At 42.4% G+C, this 21,410-nt stretch overlaps 1 protein-coding gene across 1 annotated transcript in view; it reads right to left on the bottom strand.

Annotated features, from left to right (window-relative positions):
* Window positions 1-1,488: 1,488 nt before the first annotated feature.
* Window positions 1,489-21,410, bottom strand: part of APCDD1 (APC down-regulated 1) — a 31,407-nt gene continuing 11,485 nt past the window's right edge. Inside the window, exons 4-5 of the mRNA XM_074878194.1 lie at window positions 7,601-7,922; window positions 1,489-5,572 (exon numbers count right to left, since the gene is read on the bottom strand). Coding sequence (XP_074734295.1) covers window positions 5,121-5,572; window positions 7,601-7,922 — 774 coding nt within the window. The 3' untranslated portion in view covers window positions 1,489-5,120. The remainder of the gene's footprint in view (window positions 5,573-7,600; window positions 7,923-21,410) is intronic.

Below are 21,410 nucleotides of genomic sequence, written 5' to 3'. Positions count from 1 at the left end.
CCTGACGACTCCAAGTGTAAACTTTTTTCCCCAACTTTTAAAATTTCTTTATTTGAAGACAGCACTGTCCTGTGCAGCTTGCTCTCTTGTTTTCGAATAGACTGTCGTAGAAATGACAGCAGACAAGGATTGATGTGGTTCCCCTGGGAAAAGGATGTTGGGAATCATGTCTGCCTGCTTTGAGATGGCAATCACAGGCAGTTCCCATTACTGGAAGTCATGTAGGAATTAATAGCTGTCCTCAGGGCTTGGTAGCGCCATAGAATCCATCTGATGGACTGGTCCCGTGCCCTGGAGCGGCCTTGTGAAGAAGGAAGGGGTGGGGAGAAGATACCTGATAAATAATTGCTCAGGCCAACAGCACTGTTTTCTTAGCTATTGAGGGAACTTGTGGTTGGAATCCTCACAGCCATGTTTGGTTTTGCCTGATTCAGCAGTGGAGTGGAAATTTGTTTCTTAATTTTCTTATTTATTGCTGGCAGCAAATAGAAATTTTAAAAATCAACAGTGATTGCAGTAGAGGAGAGGACTAGAAGGAAAAAAATCTTGGCCAATTTAGTGGCCAAGAAAAAAATCTTGGCCAATAGTAAAAGGGAAAATTATGGAAAATTAATGAAACTATAAAATTCAGAATGAGTGGTGCTGGTTTTTATTACCTAGCCTTCCCTGTTGTGACAGGAGTGAGTAAATTATGCCATGTAGAATCTATTTATGCCTGGATTAATCCATAACCACTGCTTTGTGTGGAAGGGAGGCCACTTCTTCACAGGCTGTGGCTACTGCATTCAGAGTACCTTGTAATTTAGGGCATGCTTCCTGAAAACCGAGCTCATCTTTCAGGGATCTCTTGAGTCATTTCTGAAAACTCAGAAATGGGTCAACTCCAACGCTTGTGGTAGTGGAAGTCTCACTGACTGCATTTCACCTCTTTCTGTGTACAGGTGAGGCAGAGTGAAACTGCACAGCACTGAGGAAAGATGCTTTTGTTATCCTGTGGCTTGCCTTCCCTTCTTGGTTCCTTTCAGGTTTTTCTTCCTTTTTAAGAAGTGTCCTTTCTAATCCCTCCCTGCTCCCTCCCCCAGGTTGTAGCCCTTAAAACAAGTGAGCTGCAATAGCAGAGCAGTAATGCTGGTTTGTTTGCTTACATCTCATTTGTGAAAAATATTTGGTTTCTGTTGAACCACACCCTTTGTCCTGAGACAGCTGCTCTGACTGTACTCTCCTTGCAAGCCAACACCATCATTACTCACTGGACACTTCCAGCCCCCATTTTATTCAGAGAACCCAAAGATGTTCTGTGAAACCCGTCATCCCAGCTGTATCCATCAGAGCTGTTTCTAGTGGTGTGTTTTCTTGTGTATATAGCAAGAAATGAGCTTTGCTGTGCACAAATTACTCAACAGAGGGATTTTTGGTTATCGCTTTCCAAGACATCTATCATTTTTTTTACAGGTAGAAAGTCAACAGAACAGAAAACCGCCATGTATAGGAGGCAAAAAAATCCTTACTTTTTCAGTTAGGCTTTTTTATTTCAATCAATAGTTCAACAAGTGCTTAAACTTCCCAGGCAGTTTAATCTGGAACATAGATGAGAAGAAAAATATCTTCTATAACTTTACAAAAATAAAAAGTTTTTTTTTTTAAAAAAATCCTGCACTTTAAGCAAGCACACTCCAACTCAGGAAAGACAGACGTTATATCTTAAAATACAGACTTCTCTTTGTAGAAATGACATTCTACCCCAGGGCAGCAGGCACAGTATGTAAACGGTATAGAAACAGAGCAAGAACACTTGTTTTGATTTTTCTGATCCCTTTTAGCCTATTTCTTAAGTAGAACCTGTTAAAACAATTTGCCCAAGAACTACTGCAGGTTACCATTTTTTCTGTCAGGTGGCTCCTTGAGCAGGATATTACTGAGGGAAAAAGCTTCCCCTGTCCTGGCAACACTGGTAGTTATTGAAGGTACCAACATTAATTGTTTCATTTTTCTAAAGCTTCTGCATTTTGGTATGGACAGATCCCTCAGTTTGTAGGTCTTCCACTGCTAAACCACTTGAGGTTTAACTTTAGCAGCCAGGGCTGCCAGCGCATGAGGTCAGGTTGGAGAAATAAAATGAATGGAATATATTGTATCACAAATGTATGCAGTGCTGTGCAGCAGTTAATTTAGTGTGTGGTGAAACCAAAAGATCAAGGAAGCTTAACTCCTAGTTCTATGCCTGTAATGGAGGAGAAGCCTTGCAGAGAACACGGACTGGCAAATAAACTATGCACTCTGAAGACTTACATCTTTGTCCAACTTGACTTGATTGGCTAATAGAAAAATAAAGAAAAAAAATATAGGCACACGGAGGGAACCTGGTGCAGCATATGCTAAGAACCCAGATCATAAAATTATGTTTCTGGTCAACATTACAAATAAACTAGAGGAGTCCTCAGTCAGATTTCTTGTAATGCATTATGAAGGCCTTTTTCAAATACTTCCTTTTTAACTATCTCTAGATGCCAGGAAAGAAAAAAATGCCGTTCTTGTCCAGTTTGTACATTGAGTCATGTCTGCATTTAGTGTAACTCTGCAAGTCGTCAAAACAGCTGAGCCATGAATGTGCTTTTTAGAGGTAAGAACTAGGCAGGTCCTTCTCTTGAAACTGTTGCCAAACCCATCCTCAGAAATAAAAACTGATGTGAATTCACTCATGCCACTAGGGCTCAAACAGAAGTCAGAAACGAAGCTAGTAACTTGGTTGGAGATATGTTGGTGTCAGTCTGCTGAATACAAAACTCAAGTCTAGCTAGAGAAAACCAAACTCCATCCTGGTTCCTAGTGTCTCTTTCAGAGGCATCGTGTCTCCTTCTTGACCCTCTAGTTAAAACTCTGCTCCTAATGCTTCCCTACCAGCAACTGATCCGGAACTGACTCTTCAAGTAGGTTTGACTGTGTGGAGCAGAAAACCATCAAGAAATGCTGACCAGAGCAGCTGTTGTTCATAAGGCTTGATCATCATGGTCATGGCTTTCAGCTCCTTCCAGCAGGCTGAAGGAGGATCTGATATCAGATGGATGGATGAACACTTTCTCTGGTGATTACTGAGCCATTCTAAGCTCTGTTCCTGACTCTTAATGAGTTTTCTGTGATTTTTCATCTGTCTGAGGAAAAAATGTGGAAGATGTGATCTGACCTGGCAGTGAGCCTATGATACTGTTCCTCCTGCTGTCTCAAAACCAGGTGAAGCAATTTTGTTGCAACTCTGAGAAAATTCACATCCAAGGCTAATACCAGCTTGGAAAAACTGTCAAGAAGGCATGGACTTCGAGGAGGTAGGGAGCCTGAACATAGGCATTTTGCTGCTTGAATGGCTTTTCCCTGATGTTTTTGCTACCAAGGTCCATGCTGTCACTGTATTTTCAAAGCATGTTTTTGCTATAGCACAGTATGGAGACTCACTTATGTAAAGCTGAAAGACCTTCATTCAAGACATACTTTTCCCATGATGCTGAAAATAACACATTAAAGGCTTTTTTCTCACATAGTACTGGACTGGGCAGCTAGAAGCTGCTGATACTGATGAAGAAATGCTATGACCTTACTCCTTATGTTTTTTACACAGGTTTCTGCTCCTCCTGCAAGCCAAAACACATGTGTATATCAGTGAAAGCCACAGCCCAAATGCCACAAGGTTAAGTCATGCCCTCGCCTTGCTCCCCACTAAAGCAGGGGAGCATGGTTCATCAATGTACCTCCTTGCTAGCCTTAAATATCTCCCCTGCTGTCTCCAGCGTCTGCTCTGCTTCACGTCAGTGCACACAAGGATATATTTGCCACGGGGAGAAACCTGAGGGTTTCCAGGGCACTCTTTTGTTGAAGAATGCTCTCTGAGGGCTGTGCCTATCCACTTTCCCAGCAGTGTCTCCCCAAACCAATGCTGATTTAAGCTCCATGAAACATGGTATGTGTTGGGACAGCCCAGCAAGGAGAAAAGGGAGGATGTGGCTGCATTTGTGCAACTCTTGCTCCTCCCTCTGGTAAGACTGGGCCAGTCTCCCTCCATCAGACCGATGGGGGTCTGTTTCCAGCTGCTTGCTTGTTCTGCTAGGGGTCATGGTGTGCTTGCTGCTGAAACCCTCTACTTGTTTACATGAGGTCACATCACTAAAAATATGCTGCTAAATAGGGCTGCGGAACATGTTAGACCCCGCTTGCTTCTTTACTTTGTCCACCTGTCTGACACAAAATCCAAGGCACAAATCCTGCACGCCGAATATGTAAGGCCTCAAGAATATGAAAACAGAAGTCGTTCCTGCAGCCTTGTATCGGCAGCTTACCCACACGGTGTGCATCTGACAGAAAACGTGCTGCTTCTCTCTGGCTTTAAGGGGGCTTGGTTGTAACTACTCACTAGATACAAAGGGAGACCTCAAAGCAATTACATAGCTAAGGACATGGAAGGAGAAAATATTAAACCACTAGTTATTTTTACAACGTAATAATTGTAAAAATAGCTTAAATTACTTGGAATATTTTTTTTAATTGGAGGTATCAACTATCTGAAGGGAGAGTTGTTGATTTTCTGTTTCTTTTTGTGTTATGAGCTGTGAGATAATGACGAGATAAATCTTTGTGGGTTTCCTCCTTATATACATATCTACATCAGAGCTGTGAAGTCAGAGGGGGAAGTTGCTATCACAGTACTGGCACGACACCGAGCCCTTCCCCAGAGCTAAATTCTGATGAGAAACTGGGTGTTGGGGAGAAGAGTACCACAATGGTAAGATGGCAGAAACAACTGAAGCAGGATCATAACGTTCACCCCAGCATTTAAAAAATAATAATAAAAGGAGACCTCCTCCCTCCCCCCCAAAGTCTGCAGTCCTAAAGTGCAATTACTTTTGTGCAGTCATGTCAGGCCAGGGATCAGACTGGATGAAGTTCAAAGCACAAACATCAAACGAGTGCTGTTTGGGATTCGAGGAGGAGGGGGAATAAGGAAAAGAACAACAGTTCTCAGGCATTCAAGTGCATCAAGAAAATAAATGTCCCTTTCTTTCAGAAGAAAAACAACCCCCAGTCGGGTGGAATCCTGGCTTTGTAGTCATGAAAAATAAGGGTTTTTTTCACTTCTAGCTGAGAATGTCCCAATATGACACAGTACAAATAAACAACACCAAAGCAAAAGCTGGGGTGCTGGGATGTTTTTCCGGTGCCCTGTTGCTATACAGCCTTATTTTATTCTCTTCTGGTGACTCTTCAGATCTGGGTACTGATGAAGCACACTGAATTAAAGGCATCTGGTAGGAAGTGGCTCTCTTCTCTGGTCGGTCGGGGCTGGACCCATCGCTCGGCCTCTGGCCGTTGTACAGCAAGTATCTGCCCTGGGCGTCCTGCTCCATTTTGAAGATTTCATACTCGGTGTGAGGTAGGCGGATGCCAAGCGCGATGCAGCCATTCGTATGGGTGACGTCTTGCTGAACCCCAACTTGCCAGGACCCCTGTGCTCCGCACTCATTCCCGTTGAAGACATTGAGCAGAGAGGCTGTGGATATATCCATAGGAGTGACCTTCATGTGATTTACTGTGAGAGAGAAAGAGAGGAGCTATCAGCAGAGGGACAAAAACAAAGGCAAAGACAACATGTGGATTGGCGTGTACCTGTCAAATCAGAATTGTCACTGCTTGTTATCTTTAAATCAATTTTTCACATTGCAGGTGTGGCCAGTGAATTTATTTGCATTATTTTGCGTCTTTAATGTAATTGCTTCTTGCACAGAACACACACACACAAACTCAGCTGAAGAAAACCTGATGGCCACATGTCTCAGCCAGAGACTAAGCAGAGCTTTTCATAAATTCCAGACAATCCTTTACAGATAAAGCCTGGTTGGTTATATTAGGAGATAGGTAAAAGAGGAAACAGTAAAACTTTACTCATGTTTTATTACCATCTGTATTAATCCATAAGTAGGGCTGTTTATAATGTATTTTTCATCATCTTTTAATATGTTACCCTGTAAAGCTAATGAAATAATTAGGTCCAGTTGGAAAATTTGGAAAGCAGCACAGCTGTGCTATGTTCCTGTACTACCTGTCCTTTTTTGCATGAATTATAAAGTATTGCTGAACTACAGAGAGATGCTTTTTCTCATATCTAAACAGTGGCTGCAGCTTGCAGTATCAAATGTAGAAGTGCTGCAGCTTCTGCAGTTCTAGCCTGGCTGTATTTCAAAGGAGCTTAAGGCATGTGAAGTTTTATTTTTCAACCAAGTTTAAAATGTTGGGAAAATCCAAACTGAGCCTATGGAAGCTGAACAGAGATTTTTTCCTGGCTTGTGTTTGATACTGTATATCAAGAACAGGGGATCTGAATGGATCGGTGCTGACCAAAACAGAAGCAAATGACCAGCTCTCATGCCTCCCAACACACCAAAATCCCAAATTCTCTTGCAGGTCATTTTATAGTAAGATTTGTTGGGACTTTTATTCTGAGGTTTTATAAACAGGTATTCGACTCAATGACTCTACAGTTCACATTCTCTCTCCTAGCTGGTGTGAAAGGTCATCTACAGAAAGTGAACCTAAAAGTTTTAGCAAAACCAAATTAGTGACCTTGATCTGTGAGGTAAGTTGGCATACCATAAACCAGAAATTCAAGCGAAAACTGGATTGCACCCCAGGAGCTGAGCTGGGACATGGTGCATGCAGCTGTAAAAAGCTCTGATGGGCATGGGTATCTCCTGGCTCCTATGAAAGTCCCAGATTAGTAAATTATTTCTTATAGTTAGATGCTTTCCTAAATTGGAGCCATGCAAGAAGCGTTATGCTTCTCACATGGTAACTGAAATGAGGAGAAGAGCCCACAGAGTGCTTGGGGCTTCCAGAGGCTCTGCTGGGGCTGGCGCCATGGCAGGACATCGTGTTTTGGAGATGTTTGTTTGTGTGAGTGGTTAAAGCCACTGAGCTCTTTCTAAGCAGGGTGCTACGGGGCTATTTGCACAGGAAGGCTTCTGAGCTGCAGGGACCTGGGTGGCATCACCACCGAGTGCTGCTTCCCAAAGTACTCAAGAGGTTTTGGTTAGATACATGTAGTCTTCACTGTGGTGGGATTAATCAGAGCAGTCTTTAGGGACATCCTTACTTGCTCTAGGGCCCCTTGGAAGCTGATGCAAAGACACATGCTGCTACATCTGTCTTTGGCAAAAAATTATTCATACTACTTCAGACCTGAAATGCCTTCTGAAGGTGCTTTTTTCTCTATACTGAAGGAGCCCTAGGACATTGATCTAATCTTAGACACTTTGCTTTAGATGCTTGAAGTCTGGCCACTGTACTCCAAGACTTAGTGATGTGAACTCTTATTTTCTTGTGCTGTACTTCAAGATCTCTGCCTCAAAAGAGTATTGCTTCAGTGGTGTGAAATGCCATGCAGCTGTATAGTTTGGCTGGGCACTCACACAAAGCCTGTGAACTTGCCCAAGAAACGACTAACTCCTGCAAATGACAGAATGAAATCATCAGCAACCAAATTGTTTTGATTAGGAGCGAAGTCTGCTCTGATCCATAACTATGCGACCACCTCCGCCCCCAGTGCAGCAAGCCACTCTACCTTTGAACACAAACTCCGTGCCACCCATCACTTTCGACGAGTGCACTCCCCGGCTGTAGCGTCCCTTGGCATAGATGGTGAAGGTCGGGTGCTTGCAGATGGGGTCGGAGTAGTGGTAGTAGTGACCTTCCCAGGTGTTATTGTTGTCATGGAAGATGAAGTGCCGAGTGAGGAAGAGGACCTCCGGTCGCACCTCGCAGCGCTGGCTCACCCACTCTCCGTGTAGCCCTATGGTCAGATCTGCCTTGGGGGGTAAGATGGGAGGATGGTGCTCATCCGACCGGTAGATGATTCTGCAGGCGATACACGTGCGGTCGTGGTTCTGAAACAAAGCAGAGAGAAACCCTTGTTAGGCATTATACAGAGCAATGAATCAGGCCGTCTGTTTCATGCTGAAGTGACACCAGCTCCACATTTTAAGGAATACGTTGTCATTTTTTATCTTAGTGTTCTGCAGGTTCTCACCATTCAAAACACCTGAAAGATGCACCATTTGGTTTTGTATGTATAAGGCTGCACAGCAGGAGAGCAGTTAAGAGATTAATTCCCTCATCTGCATTTATCTGAAATTAACATTTTAGTTCAGCTTTTTATAGGATCTAGAAAAGGCTGACTTTATCCTTCAAATTATACAAGTAGCTGGCAGATGGTAATTTACTATGGTAGGGAATTTTGTGCTGACATCACTTGACACCTCCTGACATCAGAAAATAAAGCTACAGAGACTTGTACATTGTTCCTAAGGCTGTTTCTGCCTCTGCAAGGTTTTGTCTTGTTGGCAAAAGAGTTTGGTCTAGATATTCTCTTTTCAAACTGTATTTTGCACTTTTTCAATTGCAAGAGAGACGGCAGCATTAGCATTTGTCTCTGCTCTGCTAAACCTTGAAGTAAATTTTATGGACCAATAAAGGACTACAAAACTAATTTTTTAGCTCACTTAATTTATGACAAATAGATCAAGAAGAATAAATGCCATGCTGCAAGATAAAAGCAGTGCTTTCTGTTTTACTAGTTTTGGGTTGGTGATGTGCTGTTTGTTTACATCTTGGGACCTGATGGTAGAGGCTTTCTAGTCAGCTGGTGAGGTGCAGAGGGGCAGCGCTCTGAGCTGTAAGCAGGCTTATACTCAGAGTGAAAGGCAAAAACCACACAGACAGCTTGTGCCTTCATCTTTCAAGGACACTACTCGATCCTTCCTGGAGAGAGGGGGATGTGCTGGTGGGTTACTCACATCCACCTAGTTCAAACTGCGAGGTGTTTGCCCGAGGTGCAATTCACAGTGCACTAAGTTAAGAGCTGAAGCTCTCCACGAAACCATTGGGGAAAGAGATTTATACAAATACTTTTTCTTTGTGCCCTTTTCCAGCATTCTTTTCTGAGATCTCTCTGAGCTCTCTCTCCATAATGTAAATGCTCATATTCATTGTTCGTACTTTAAAGTCCATGTGAGCTGTTATGGAGTCAGCATTTCTCCACTCACTGCCTTCAGCCCATGGCACACTTTAGGGCTGACATTTACACAAACTTCATTACTGCCCTGATTTTCTCCAATAATATGACCATAGGTAGCTTCAGAGAATCAACATACAACTCCCACAATATATGCCTTTTACACATATTAAACAAGGTTTATATTTGTCCTCACCCCAGACCAGGTATAGACACCAAAAGTCAGTGAAATCAATGAAAAGTCTGCTGTTCTGCATCCCTGGGATGTAGAATAATGGTCTATGTGCAAAATAACTATAAATGATATAGCTCAGTTTGATCTGAACCAGTGCTGGCCAACAGTCCTGCTTTGAGGAGGAAGGAGGTTGGACCTGGTGACCTCCAGAGGGTCTTTCCACTCCAAAACACATGGTCTTCGGAACCACATGTCAGCATGCTATTAAAGTGGATGCAGCTCTTTTCCACCATGGGGCTTGTTAACTAATTTAAAGATACATTTTCCACCTAAATTCTGCAAGCAGGTGCAAGGGCCATTAGTATCTTAGTGAAAATACAAGGAACATTTAATCGAGTAATTTAACTGCAACTGGTGAAGTTAGCATAGATTTGTGCCATAGCTACTGACAGCAGAGGCTGATGCAAACCATCTAGTTCTCCTGAACACTGAAAGCACAGGTAACACATCAGGACTGTGAAACTGAGCCTTCTTCTGAGATTGCAAGTTTCAGTTTGGATTTTCTGATGGTCAAGAGCAGAACCAAGATCCAGGTATTTTTCTTATTTTGCTGTAGATTTCTTGTGTGACCTTCCTCATTTCGTAGAAACACAGTTTACAGCTCTTCTCTTTGGACTGGTAGGAGGCTAAATAAAGACACTGAACTATCAGAAAGCAGATATAAATTTCAGGGGCCTGGATATGATTAAAAATAAAATAGTAGTAATAATAATTATAAAAAATGTGTGTGGCTCTATTCCTGGCACAAACCTTCAAAACCTTCCTTTTGGCTGCAATAAAATCTCACCAGGTTTCATCTGCAAGCTTGTTTGGGACTTATGAACCTAGTCTGTTGAATCTGTAGCTGTCTTCAAAGGATGTCAGTTTTTTTCTCCAGAAAGCAGTCTGTTTTACTGGGCTGTTTGCGGCTCAGGATTGCTATGGGGCAGATGACTTATAAATGACTAGGAAATGAGTTGGTGCTGGGGAAAGGTGGGGGCTGCCTTGGCACCTCTCAGGCAGCAGCAGAGCCACCCTGTTAACCTTGAGCTCCAGCCGTGAGGAGGGATGACCTGTCTGAGCCAGGGCTGCTGGCGCTGCAAGAAAACTGTCAGATGAGGTGTAAGATGCCATTCACCGCTAAGCAAAGCACTGAGGAAACACTCATTTTTGAAGTGTAATAGATACAGCCTTTTTCTTCTTGGAGATCAACATCCAAAAGATGCCACTGCTGCCTTACATGGACACCTGCAGTGATCCAGGCAGAGGGGTTGCTCTGTGGAAGATGCTGGTGTCTATCAAGCAGTCCTTTCTGCAGCGTGGCTGTCCCGCCATGGGACGGACTGGAATCATTGCTCCCTAACACTTTAAGGGCTAATAAACTGCACTGATGACAGTAACTTTATTGCTGTGATTGCCCCACTCGCATAAAGTGAAGCAAGAAAGCAAGGAAAAGACAGTGTTATAAAAATAAACATAGCTTATATAAGCTGAATTGGTCAATATTAAGAGACAATTTCTGTTACAGTTCCTTCTCTATTGAAGTGAAGTTGAAAGTTCTTATTGTCTCCCAGAGGAGACCCTGGCAGAGCAGTATGGCGATTTGGTTTATATTCACATTTCCCTCTCAGGAGCCTGTCCTCCACAGCCAGTTTGTGAGCCAAGGCACTTTAACCTGGGAACCAGTGGTTTCTGTTGCCCTTGTTCAAAATCTGAAGAAAACCAAAGGGAAACCCAAGCTGTTGTCTTCTTGGTCACCCTTGACTGTTTGTGGGATTCCTCTGTTGTTTCTCAGGTCTACTGGATGGACAAGAAGGAGATCTGTAATCAATCCTCTTTGTGGCAACATTATTTTTTGACTTTTTTGACCAGGAAGGACTATCAAGCATAAATGTTCTTTTTGCTTTTCTTCTAGTAATGATTTAAGATTTCATCTCTCCTCTACAACAATAAAAAACATGGGTATTATGAGTCAAGGCTCTGATGCTGGGCAGGGAATATTATCATAGTTTGATGTCTTCTTCATCATACTGGGAGTGTAGAAGGTGCAGACCAGTAACACCTGCAGCTACTTAGTCCCTTGGCTGTGGCCAGTGGCAGAGTGGGCAGAAGAAGGTCCATGGAGCTCCGTGGTGGAAAAAAATTCATAACGACAAGCAGCCCCTTTTTCCTTATCGGGGTGGGTACACATCTTGAGGCATAAGGAGGAGTTACTTCCCAAAACTTATAAAACTTGTGCAGTACGACTAACTGGCTGCCATTATATTGTGAGTGGAGGTGACTCCTTGAGCAAACTCAAGGAAGGTCCAGGTTAACTCACTGCTAAACTTCATGTTGATTTCTGTGAGTTGTCTCTAGCTCATCTGGCTCTTTGACCTCTGTGGTCCTGAACTGCTGTAACTCTGTGCAGCCCTTCTAATTCTGAAGGCTTTGCACCAGCTCTGAAGGTCTGGCCAGTTGCACGGCTAAGAAATGTCCATCCTGCCTGTCTTCTAGTTACTGATAGTGTGCCCGGATGAAGGGGCTGAGGTGAATGGGCACTTCTTGAAACAAAGAGGGAGTGGGACAGGGAGAGGTTGGGGTGGTCAGGAGGGAAGCAGAAGTATCCCTTTCACAGCAGTGAGATGTCAGGCTGGCTCAGGCACCTCATATGGCTGTAGCCTGGATGCATCACTTCCCCGAGACCAGCACTTTAATCTAAGCCCACATAAATCTTTTTTTTTTTTTTTCTGTGATACTATCTTTCAGAGAGTTACGAACTTCTTAGTGGAAGAATATGCCACATGTAAACTCCCTCAGCACAATTTTCATCCAAGTAATGGATGAGGGAAAGATCTAGTTTTGTTATGAGGCAATTTGACTTAATTATGGAGTAATTTATGTTTAACAATTGACTGTATTTTTCACTGTTGTTTTTTTAGGTCAGCTGCTTTTGGCTCTTAATTACACTAGCTGAGGCTTTTCAAATCACTCCCTTTTCATGTGTCTCAGGGAAAGATTATTTTCTAAAAACAGACGTTCAAAGAAAATAGGGAACAGAGGCAGAGGACATTCGAGTCGAAACATGATTATGTACTCTAATAAAAAGCTCATTTGGGCATGACATAAACCAAAAAGCAATAAAATGAGCAGTGGACAGGATGAACACCTGTTCTATGTTTTGATTATCTTAGATGCACAATGCAATACTTTTAATAGTGGCGTCTTGCTAGAAGGACTGACCCCTGAAATGGCTGCAGTGACTGGAAGATCCCTTCCCATGAAGGGGGCCTCCTTGCAGCTCTGCAATGCCAAATCCGTGGTGCCCCAACTCCTTGCCCTCACGGGTGTTTCTTTAAAGCCACTTTCTGAATTAATCCATGAGGCTATGTGGGCTGAAACAAGCCTGAATCTCTGGCTGGAAACTCAGTTCTTGTACTTGGGGAGAAAATTGTTTGTGATCTGAAAATTTCCACCAACACTTTTCCTTATCCCTCCCTCCTGCTGCCTCAGCTGAAGTGGTAACTGGGCCAGAAAGCTCTGGAAGCCAAGCAGAGAGGTTTCTAATAAAAAAAAAAGCAGACAAGGACGAGGTTTCTTGATCTTTTTCCCAATCGCTGTGGATAGTCAGAAACATAAACCCTCTCAGCGTAGTTTAATTTTCTCTTAAGTTCTATGGGATTCTCTGGCTGCCTAGGACTAATTTGCCTCTAATCAATTCATAGTGGTTTTTTATGGCCCAGGCCAAAAAACCATCACACAACTGGGATGCTCTCTGAGCATTGGTGAAATGAGCTTCGAATAACACCTAGAAAGATCTTTCTGGAAGGTGTTCTAGTTTTCTTTGAACACCTTTGTACTTCTATGCTGTTGTTACAGAATAAGACATCTAGGGACCAAACCCTTTTCAAAATGTACAGAAAATCTACCCTTTCCTTATGGTTCAAGCAGAAGCTGAAATCAATGCTTAATATCATGGAGAGGATATACTGCAAGTTGTATTTAGGAACAAAGCAAACAAGCACTAATAGCGAAGAGGAGTCTGAAAATACAGTTATTTATTCTTTATATCTTGCCAATGTGTCTGTATTTCAATCTGAAAATTTTAAAACACTATTTGTCTGAAACAGCTGAAATTGTAACTCAACCTTTCTTCTGCAGAATTAGAGTAGATGACTATTCATAATGGAAAAATAACTAATCTCAATTTAATATTGAGATTCATTTAATTTTGACATTAGTTAATCTCAAATATAATTTACTGTTTTTTAAGGGAAGATTCATTTCTCAGACTACTTAGAGTCTGAGAGATGCAGTGCATTCTTAGCAGAACAGACCGAAAAATTAATATGATATTTTTTATTAGATTGTTATTTTTAAAAGGACATGGGAAAATATCTCATTGAGTATCACAATCTGGAGGAAGAGAGACACAAAGCAAAATTTGTTTTCTGATATTCAATTTTTCTCTGAAATGTTTCACTTCAAAAGATGAGAAGAGATTTTTAGGGGATTTTTTGGTATTTTTAATGGAGAATCTTGACCATTTTCTGACAGGCTCTCTCTGTCATCTTTTATAGTTGCAAATAGTTGGTGTTTTACCAGACCAGACACATTAAGAAGTCAAAAACATAGAAGATAGCGATGTGTAGTAAGGTCCTAAACCATCAAAAAATATGGCAACTCCTGTTATGGGAGGCTTGGTGTTGGGGCAGACGTGGGACTGCTGCTGTTCAGAGCTGACCTGGGCTAAGGAAAAGCAGTGGACAATTCTGAGAAGCAGTGAAGCTGATTAGTTTTCACAGTAGCAGTTTGTTTTACACCTGCAAGGTCTTTAAACTTGCATGAAATTACACAGCATTTTCCCAAAGTTACTTGGAAAATCATCTCTCCTTCTCTTTTTTTATCTGGAGTCACTGCACAGTGGACACATCCTTCTCATACCATAACCTGTTTAAGACATTCAAGTATCAGCTCTGCCTCAGCAAGATGGAAAAGAACAGGCTCTTCACAACTGGCTGGGCCACCTTTGAACTCCTCCTTGCTCTCCTCTTCCCCTCCAGCAATGCCAGTGCCAAACCAAAACCCAACCCGAAACCCTTGGCAGGGCAGTGGCTTCTTTCTGTAACACCTCCCTTGGGGCTCAGGCCTTTCAACTTTCACCTTTTATTCAAACCCAGATATTCTATGTGGCTACTCTAAGTACACCCTTCCCTCCCTGTCCCCCACACCATTGCCAGTTGGGCCTGGTCTCTCCTCAAGGGGTGCTGCCACCACCCCCGCCCCCACTCATTTACAGTAATACCATGCTGAAGTCACTTATTTCAAATTTCTGTAGCAATATCCTGCCTTATCAAGTCATGTGCTGACATTAATAATATTTCTACAACACTCTACTTCTGCTGTCTTAGCCTCCACATCTGTGCTGGTGGCTGTAGCGTGGGAAGCTTGTTCAGAAGAGCCAGGTTCTCAGGTGATATAAAAACACCTTTGGCCAGCCCTCAGCAGGTCTCGTTCATGGTTGGAAAAGGAGGACAGGTTTCATCTCTACAGTAGTGCAAGAAGCAAAAGCCCCAGCACCCACCCTGGCTCCCTTCTGCACCCTCCCACCACTGGAGAAGATGCTCCTGACCAAGCTGTGGAGCCCACACAACGCAGCCCAGGCTCTGGTTGTTCACAAGGTTGCTCTTGCATCGGGGGCTTCCCTTTTGGGTGGATCCCGTGGCCAGCTTGTCTGACATGTGGCACCCAGCCTATCCTCGTTGCAGGAAAATGTGTGGTGAGGGACCAGGCATCGGGTTTCCTCAAGTGTGGGCTCAGGCCTGAACTCTGTGTGCAGTATAGACCTAACTGCTGGCCTGGGATCTTGTAGGGTCCAACAGTCACAAAAGCTGGGGTAGGAAACCCCTGCCATGTGAATGCATGTATTACCATGAGGGAAAGCACTGAAGAAGAGGGTAAAGAAAAGCCATGCTTAGCAATGATCTCTCACACCCACTCGAATACCATGTGTCACAGGCAGGGCCAGATGGGACTGGAACGAGGCATGCCTGGTCAGGATGCTTTAAACCTCACCACCCAAGAAAACCAGGTGCCAGGTTTTAGTGTTAGTAACAGAGTGCTCCCAGGATGAGTACAAATGGAAACCCTTGGGAGAATGTCAATTCAAGGAAATACTTCCAACTCAACAAAAAAAAAAGTTGGATGGCTTTGCCTCACATTGACAAGAAGCCGAGTCCGCAGAAAGGACACTTTTATGAATTGCTCAGCATAGTATCAAGCTCCGCTCCTCCACCGCTCTAGATAACTGCAGACCAAGACAACACTTTAACAAATGACTACGATCTCTCTCCACCACAAAAGTGATAATTTGCAGGCTTTCCATGACCTCATACGAAGCTGAGTTGGCTAATGTGCATTAGGCTGGCTCTGGGGAGTTGACAAGCACGGTTGACACAGTTATAATTCAGCCTGCCAAACAGAATGAAGAATAACAAAGATTTAAAACTTTAATTAAAAATCTTGAAGCAAGTGAAATGCTGGAGAGAGTGGTAACTCCTTTGCAGGGTTGTCAGTTTGGGATTTCTTTTGGTGGGGAACAGAGGAGCTGCAAACAGGAAGGAGGGTGGAGATATGTTCAGATTTATCTGCAAATGCGTACCATATATTTTAAGATATTGAGGAACATTTTTTATTAACTGCTCCCATGAAGGGAAAGATAGTGAAGGAATTTAAAGGCACTATCATTACACAACTGTCTGATCTACAATGCTGATTGAGTTGCACAACCCTGCATAAAACTGAAATAAACACAACCAACTTGAAATGCAAAAGTCTTCTGGTTGTTCTTTTCTGATATAAACTACTTTAGCCTGGACAAAATACAAGAACAGAGAAAACCAGGCTTTTTGTCAGATGAATATGCCTGCATGTCATTTATCCCATTAAAATGATACTAATTTATGGTGACATGAATATTTTGGGAAGTATCAACAAAAAAAATCCTGGTAAACCTGAAGGGACAGCTTGAATGTCTGTCTTGAGGAACAGAGTGTTCCAAAATAAAGCTGCCTTATGAGTTTATTACGCCTTTAAAAAGCAACCTATATAGCCTTCTGAACCATGTAGCAATATTACCAGCGAGTCCTCCCTCCCCTCTTACAAAAGATGAAGCAATTGCGGTTAGGTGCCAACAACAAGGAAGGTGTCAGTAGTTTAGACACATATGTTGAGTTGATCTGAAGGCACGTGTTTTATTTTGCTAGGCTAAATAGTTAATTTTGATCCCTGGTACTGTATTTGTGTTGGGGCAGGCTTTTACTGCAGTTGCAGAACAGACAGTGTTAGTTAAATCAACAAAAATGAAGAGGGCTTTAAAGCAACACTTAGCTTTTGAAGGTTCACACAGAGAGTGAAAAGCAACCTTTTGCTTCAGCCCTTGCCTAGCACTAATGCTGGTGTCGACAGTAAGTGCAGAGTGGCACCTTCAGAGGAGCACTCTTCTGCAAGGCCACAGCCCACAGCGCTGCCAAGTGCAGCAATGACCAGCCCCACCTAGAAGCTGTTTGCTTCTCCTGTCTCTGCAGGGCATCACACTGTTATTGTTCATAAACCTGGAATTAACCTATTTGAACATTCTTCTGAATATTCTTTCTTCGCTTCCCTTCATGATTTCACTAACCAAGAGTCTTTTGCAAGTAATAATGAACAAAAGAAACCCTTCAAGTGTTGGCTTAATCTAGAAGTCTAGTGGCACTACTCTGGCAAACAAAGGAGTTTTGTCCTCCAAAATTACACTTTTGGGTTGAGATAATGTTTTGCATATTTCTCTGAGGCGCTTCACATGTTTAACATCTATTTATTAACTCATGCTTACATTTCCCTGGGAGCTCCTCAAGTACATAGCATTCCCCTATAGATGAAGTTACTGAGTTTCAAAGAGATGAAATTTTGAAAAGCACAAAAAACTTTGTGCACTTTGTTCTTTCACCGCCTGGCTAAAGGAAGGCCCAAGCACCAGTCTCCATACGTTGAATCTGTATTAGCTGCAAATGCCAGGTGCTGCTGGAATTCAGCTCCCAGTGGTGAATAAACTTGTAATAGAGAATTGATCCATTGGAATTGAATTTTCAAGGGAAAATGTCTTACTGAAAGTGTGTGGCTGGCAAATGTTTGAGCATGGCAAAGGCAGAAGGAAGGTTATCCTACCATCTTTTAGACTTCTTGTGATGTTCCAGACTATTCCAGCCTTATTCCTAAATAATGATCCAACTAGAATGACCGGTCATCACAGCCCCACTCTGATCTTTCCCGTTACTCTGTCAGACAACAAAATAGCACAAGGAGTTCTTTGTTTACAAAGCACTATTGCTGAGGCAATTACATGTGAAGTAAGTGTCCCATTATTGCTGTTGTACACATTTCCTGTAGTTTTAGAGCAGATATCTCTGAAAACATCTTCTGTCCTTCTGCATAGTGAATGAATACTTCATTCAAGCCTTCCTTCATGCTACAAGTCCTTGTACATATTTGTAAATAAGTTGTGATTTTATGACCAATCAGCCAGGCTCCTTGTCCTAATCTGAAATATTTTGTATAATACATGAGATAATGGCCAAGCAGTTCCCCCATTCTGCCCTTTCCACCTGTATGCTGGCTGTGTCATGCTAGCTGAAGAAGCTGTACGTGCAATAGCCTGAATCCCTTGATAAACTTGCAACGTCAAGAGACATCAAAGATGTTCAGACCCATACATCAGCAAGTCCTAATTGTCATCTTGTGCAAGGCTAGAGGACAGCTAAAATAATCTATACAGTGACCTATTCATCAGCTACACTCAGGAACTTCCACGTATTTTACAGAAGGATTTTGTTTAAGGTATGCTCTTATCTAAGAGAATTCATAAAGCCTTAAGAGATGACATATTATATATTCTTAAAAGCTCCCTGATTTTATATGAACACTTGAGATATGGTAATCTGTGAATTTATTCAGATTTGTAGCTCAGCATAAAGCTGTCTGGTTTTTGGACAGCCGTTTTGATTTACCATCCTGTGGTGAAATCGCTGCAGGAATTTGGAGAAGATCCAATTCTATTTGTTTAAAGTCCTGATCATGTGGCTTTGGCATTCCTAACTTATCCAGCAATCATTTGCTTTTAATTACCATTCATTTCAACCACATAAGTAATGAATGTGGCTACCACATCCAACTTACAGGCTGTGTAAACTCCTGAGCTGGGTGGAACTTTCTTCTATATAGAGGCTGAACTATAAATTTAACTCAAAATGTGAATCCTCTTAACTTATTTTAGGTAGGCCTTTATAAGTTTAAAATAAAAATAAATAAAAAGGAAATGAAAAAAGCCTTAAATGAAAGATTCCACACAATACACCTGATTCACTTCAGAAGTAATTTCCTGGCCTCCCCAACCTCTTGGTATGACTGTAGAAACCTTAAAAAAACAAGTTGATTTAACGTTTCTATTTATTCATGGTGTCCAGTTTCCAGAGGAGTCTGTGACTTGTAGTTTTAAACTCAATTTAGCATTTAAACTCATTTTCAGCTGGGTCCCAGTGGAGCAACAATTAGAAAAGGAAAAGAGTTCAAAGAAGAAGGGTTATAACCTTTCAACGGTATGTTTGCCTGGACTTTTTAAAAAAAAAAAAAAGCATCTCTGTTACTATTCTTCCTACATTTGGCAAACACTAGGTCAGACAGCCGGGTTGAGAACCTGTTGCTATAGAGAACTTCACAGTTAGGTACAAACCAACACCCAGGAGTCTTTCATGGCAGCTGAGGCAAAGGTTCATTTTTTAGGGGTATTGTTATTTGTATTGTTCTGAAAGCCTGGTATCAGCAGGCCCCGACTTCTCTTGAGAAAAATGAAATCTCACATCAAATCTGAGCAAGAGGAACCTACCAAAAAACACAAAAAGAAGCTGCACTGTTGCACACTTAAAACTTGTATTAAACCTACACATCTTTTGCCATCGAAGGCTCCAGCTGAGACACATGTCCCAGCAATCCTGACACCATATATATACATTGTGGGAGCCAAGCAGACCATACAGGCAACACTTGGAGGAGGAACAGAGGTAGTGTAACTTGTCAGAATTCCTAACTGGCCAAACTGGGAGTCGAGCAGTGGCCTGCAAGTCTGGACCTGGGGCCCCCATTTATTAAACTACAGCGGTTTCATCACAGAGAACTGGAATCTGTATGTATTTTGATGTACTCAAAGTTAACCTGTGCTTTCTATAGTAACAGCACTTTCTGTAGCTGATAGTACTGTTATGAATGGGCTTCCAGTGTCATAAATTCAGCCTCAAGATTCAGCCTCTGCCAAGACTTGGCTACCAAAAATCATATTTGGAAGGACTGTACTTCATGAATACCAATGGATAACTAGTTGGCTTGTTTGCTTTTCCTCTCCCCCAGTTCTTGTACATATATGATGTGGAAGCTTCCCCTGGCATCCACACTGCAGACTCTCCCCAACTGGAGTGCACAGGTACTCCCGGGCAGGACACATGGGACTGCAGGATAACAGCATGCAGGGCAACTCAGGCAGGCATGCTGAGGCTGCTCTTATCTTCCACCTAGAGATGTCACCCACTCAGGTCAGAATGGATCAGATCATGCCTTAAATAATGGGCTTTGTGTACGTCAGTGAGAGTTTCAGTGCTCTTACGGTTTATTTAGCTAACCTAGCTCAAGAAACAGACCTCTTATGTAAGATTTGATCCCTTAAATTTGAACATTATATTTTAGAGGGAAAAAGTGATGCTACAGGAGCAGAAGAGACAGGCAGGAAAATCATCATCAGTGTGACCTAAAATTACAGCAGACCTGGACAAAAATCTTATTTTTATAAAGCTGGTTGATAGTACATCTGATCATTCTGACTGTAATGAAATTACTAAAAGGTGGAAGCGTGAGCATTTACTATGTTATCTATCAGCCCATAATAAGACAACTAAATTTGATGGGAAAATAAAAAGGTTTACACTAGATATTAGGAAGCATTTCTTTACAGAATGGGTTGTTAGGCGTTGGAATGGGCTGCCCAGGGAGGTGGTGGAGTCCCCATCCCTGGAGGTGTTTAAGAGTAGGGTCGACATAGCGCTTAGGGATATGGTGTAGTTGGGAACTGTCAATGTTAGGTTAATGGTTGGACTGGATGATCTTCAAGGTCTTTTCCAACCTAGACGATTCTGGGATTCTGTGATTCTCCTGTTGTGTTTCCTGCTGATAAGCTGTAGCTGATTGTTGAATTACTTGTGATGAGATGATTAAAAATGGTGATAATCCATTAGCTCTAAGTGATGCTGCGGCAGTGCCCAGCTGGAGCACACCAATGGCAGCGGTACCCAGCAATGTGGTTCCAATCGCCGCCTGCCTTTGAAATGTTACCAGGAAAGATCTTTAGACCGTCTTCCTGCTACAGGCCGTCAGTGTCTAGTCTTTCTGTTTGATTTTTATTTAGCTTGCTATGGGTTGATCAGTTCCCAATGAAGCTGAGGGCTCTTTGAGGCCCCTTTGAAAACTGAATTATCAAATAGAATTAGAGCCCCATTCAAAATTCACCTGGTTTTCATTTCATTAATGTGTGTGGCTGCATCTGGATCGATGACCTGCACAGCCCATCATGTTGCCCCTTTCATGTGTCTACCTTCCATTTTTCTCCTTTTTTCTTCAGGTTATGGATCACCCAACTTCCATATGCTGATACAATTCCATTTCCTTTCTCCCCGGCACTCCCACAGCTATCCAAGCATTCACTGATGCCTGTTTCTCTTCTCCATTCTCAGTCTGCATGAAACTTTCTTCTCAGCTGCTAGACTACAGCCGTGGTCCCAGCCAACCACTACCACCTCTGCATACAAGTCTTTGATGCCATCTTTAGAGTGGCCTTTGTTGACCTTAGTCCATCAGACTAGTTTTTGCATATTTGATGCAGTCACATAAACCACAGAAAAGTTACTATTATCACAAAATACATTCTGTGATTTTTTTGTTAATTGGTTGCATCATTTGTAAGGCTGCAAGTGACCTCTTATTTTAGAAGCACATCTACATTTTAGGTTACACTAGTGCACTGACTCAGAAGAGCTGAATAACGTGGGCTTTATCACTAGTATCTTAAAAAGACGGCATATATACACA

This window comes from Strix uralensis, chromosome 1 (assembly GCF_047716275.1).
Source record: "Strix uralensis isolate ZFMK-TIS-50842 chromosome 1, bStrUra1, whole genome shotgun sequence".
Taxonomy (NCBI): Eukaryota; Metazoa; Chordata; class Aves; order Strigiformes; family Strigidae; genus Strix; species Strix uralensis.
The sequence above is the reverse complement of the archived record's forward strand: the minus strand, read 5'-3'. Positions and strand labels throughout refer to the sequence as shown.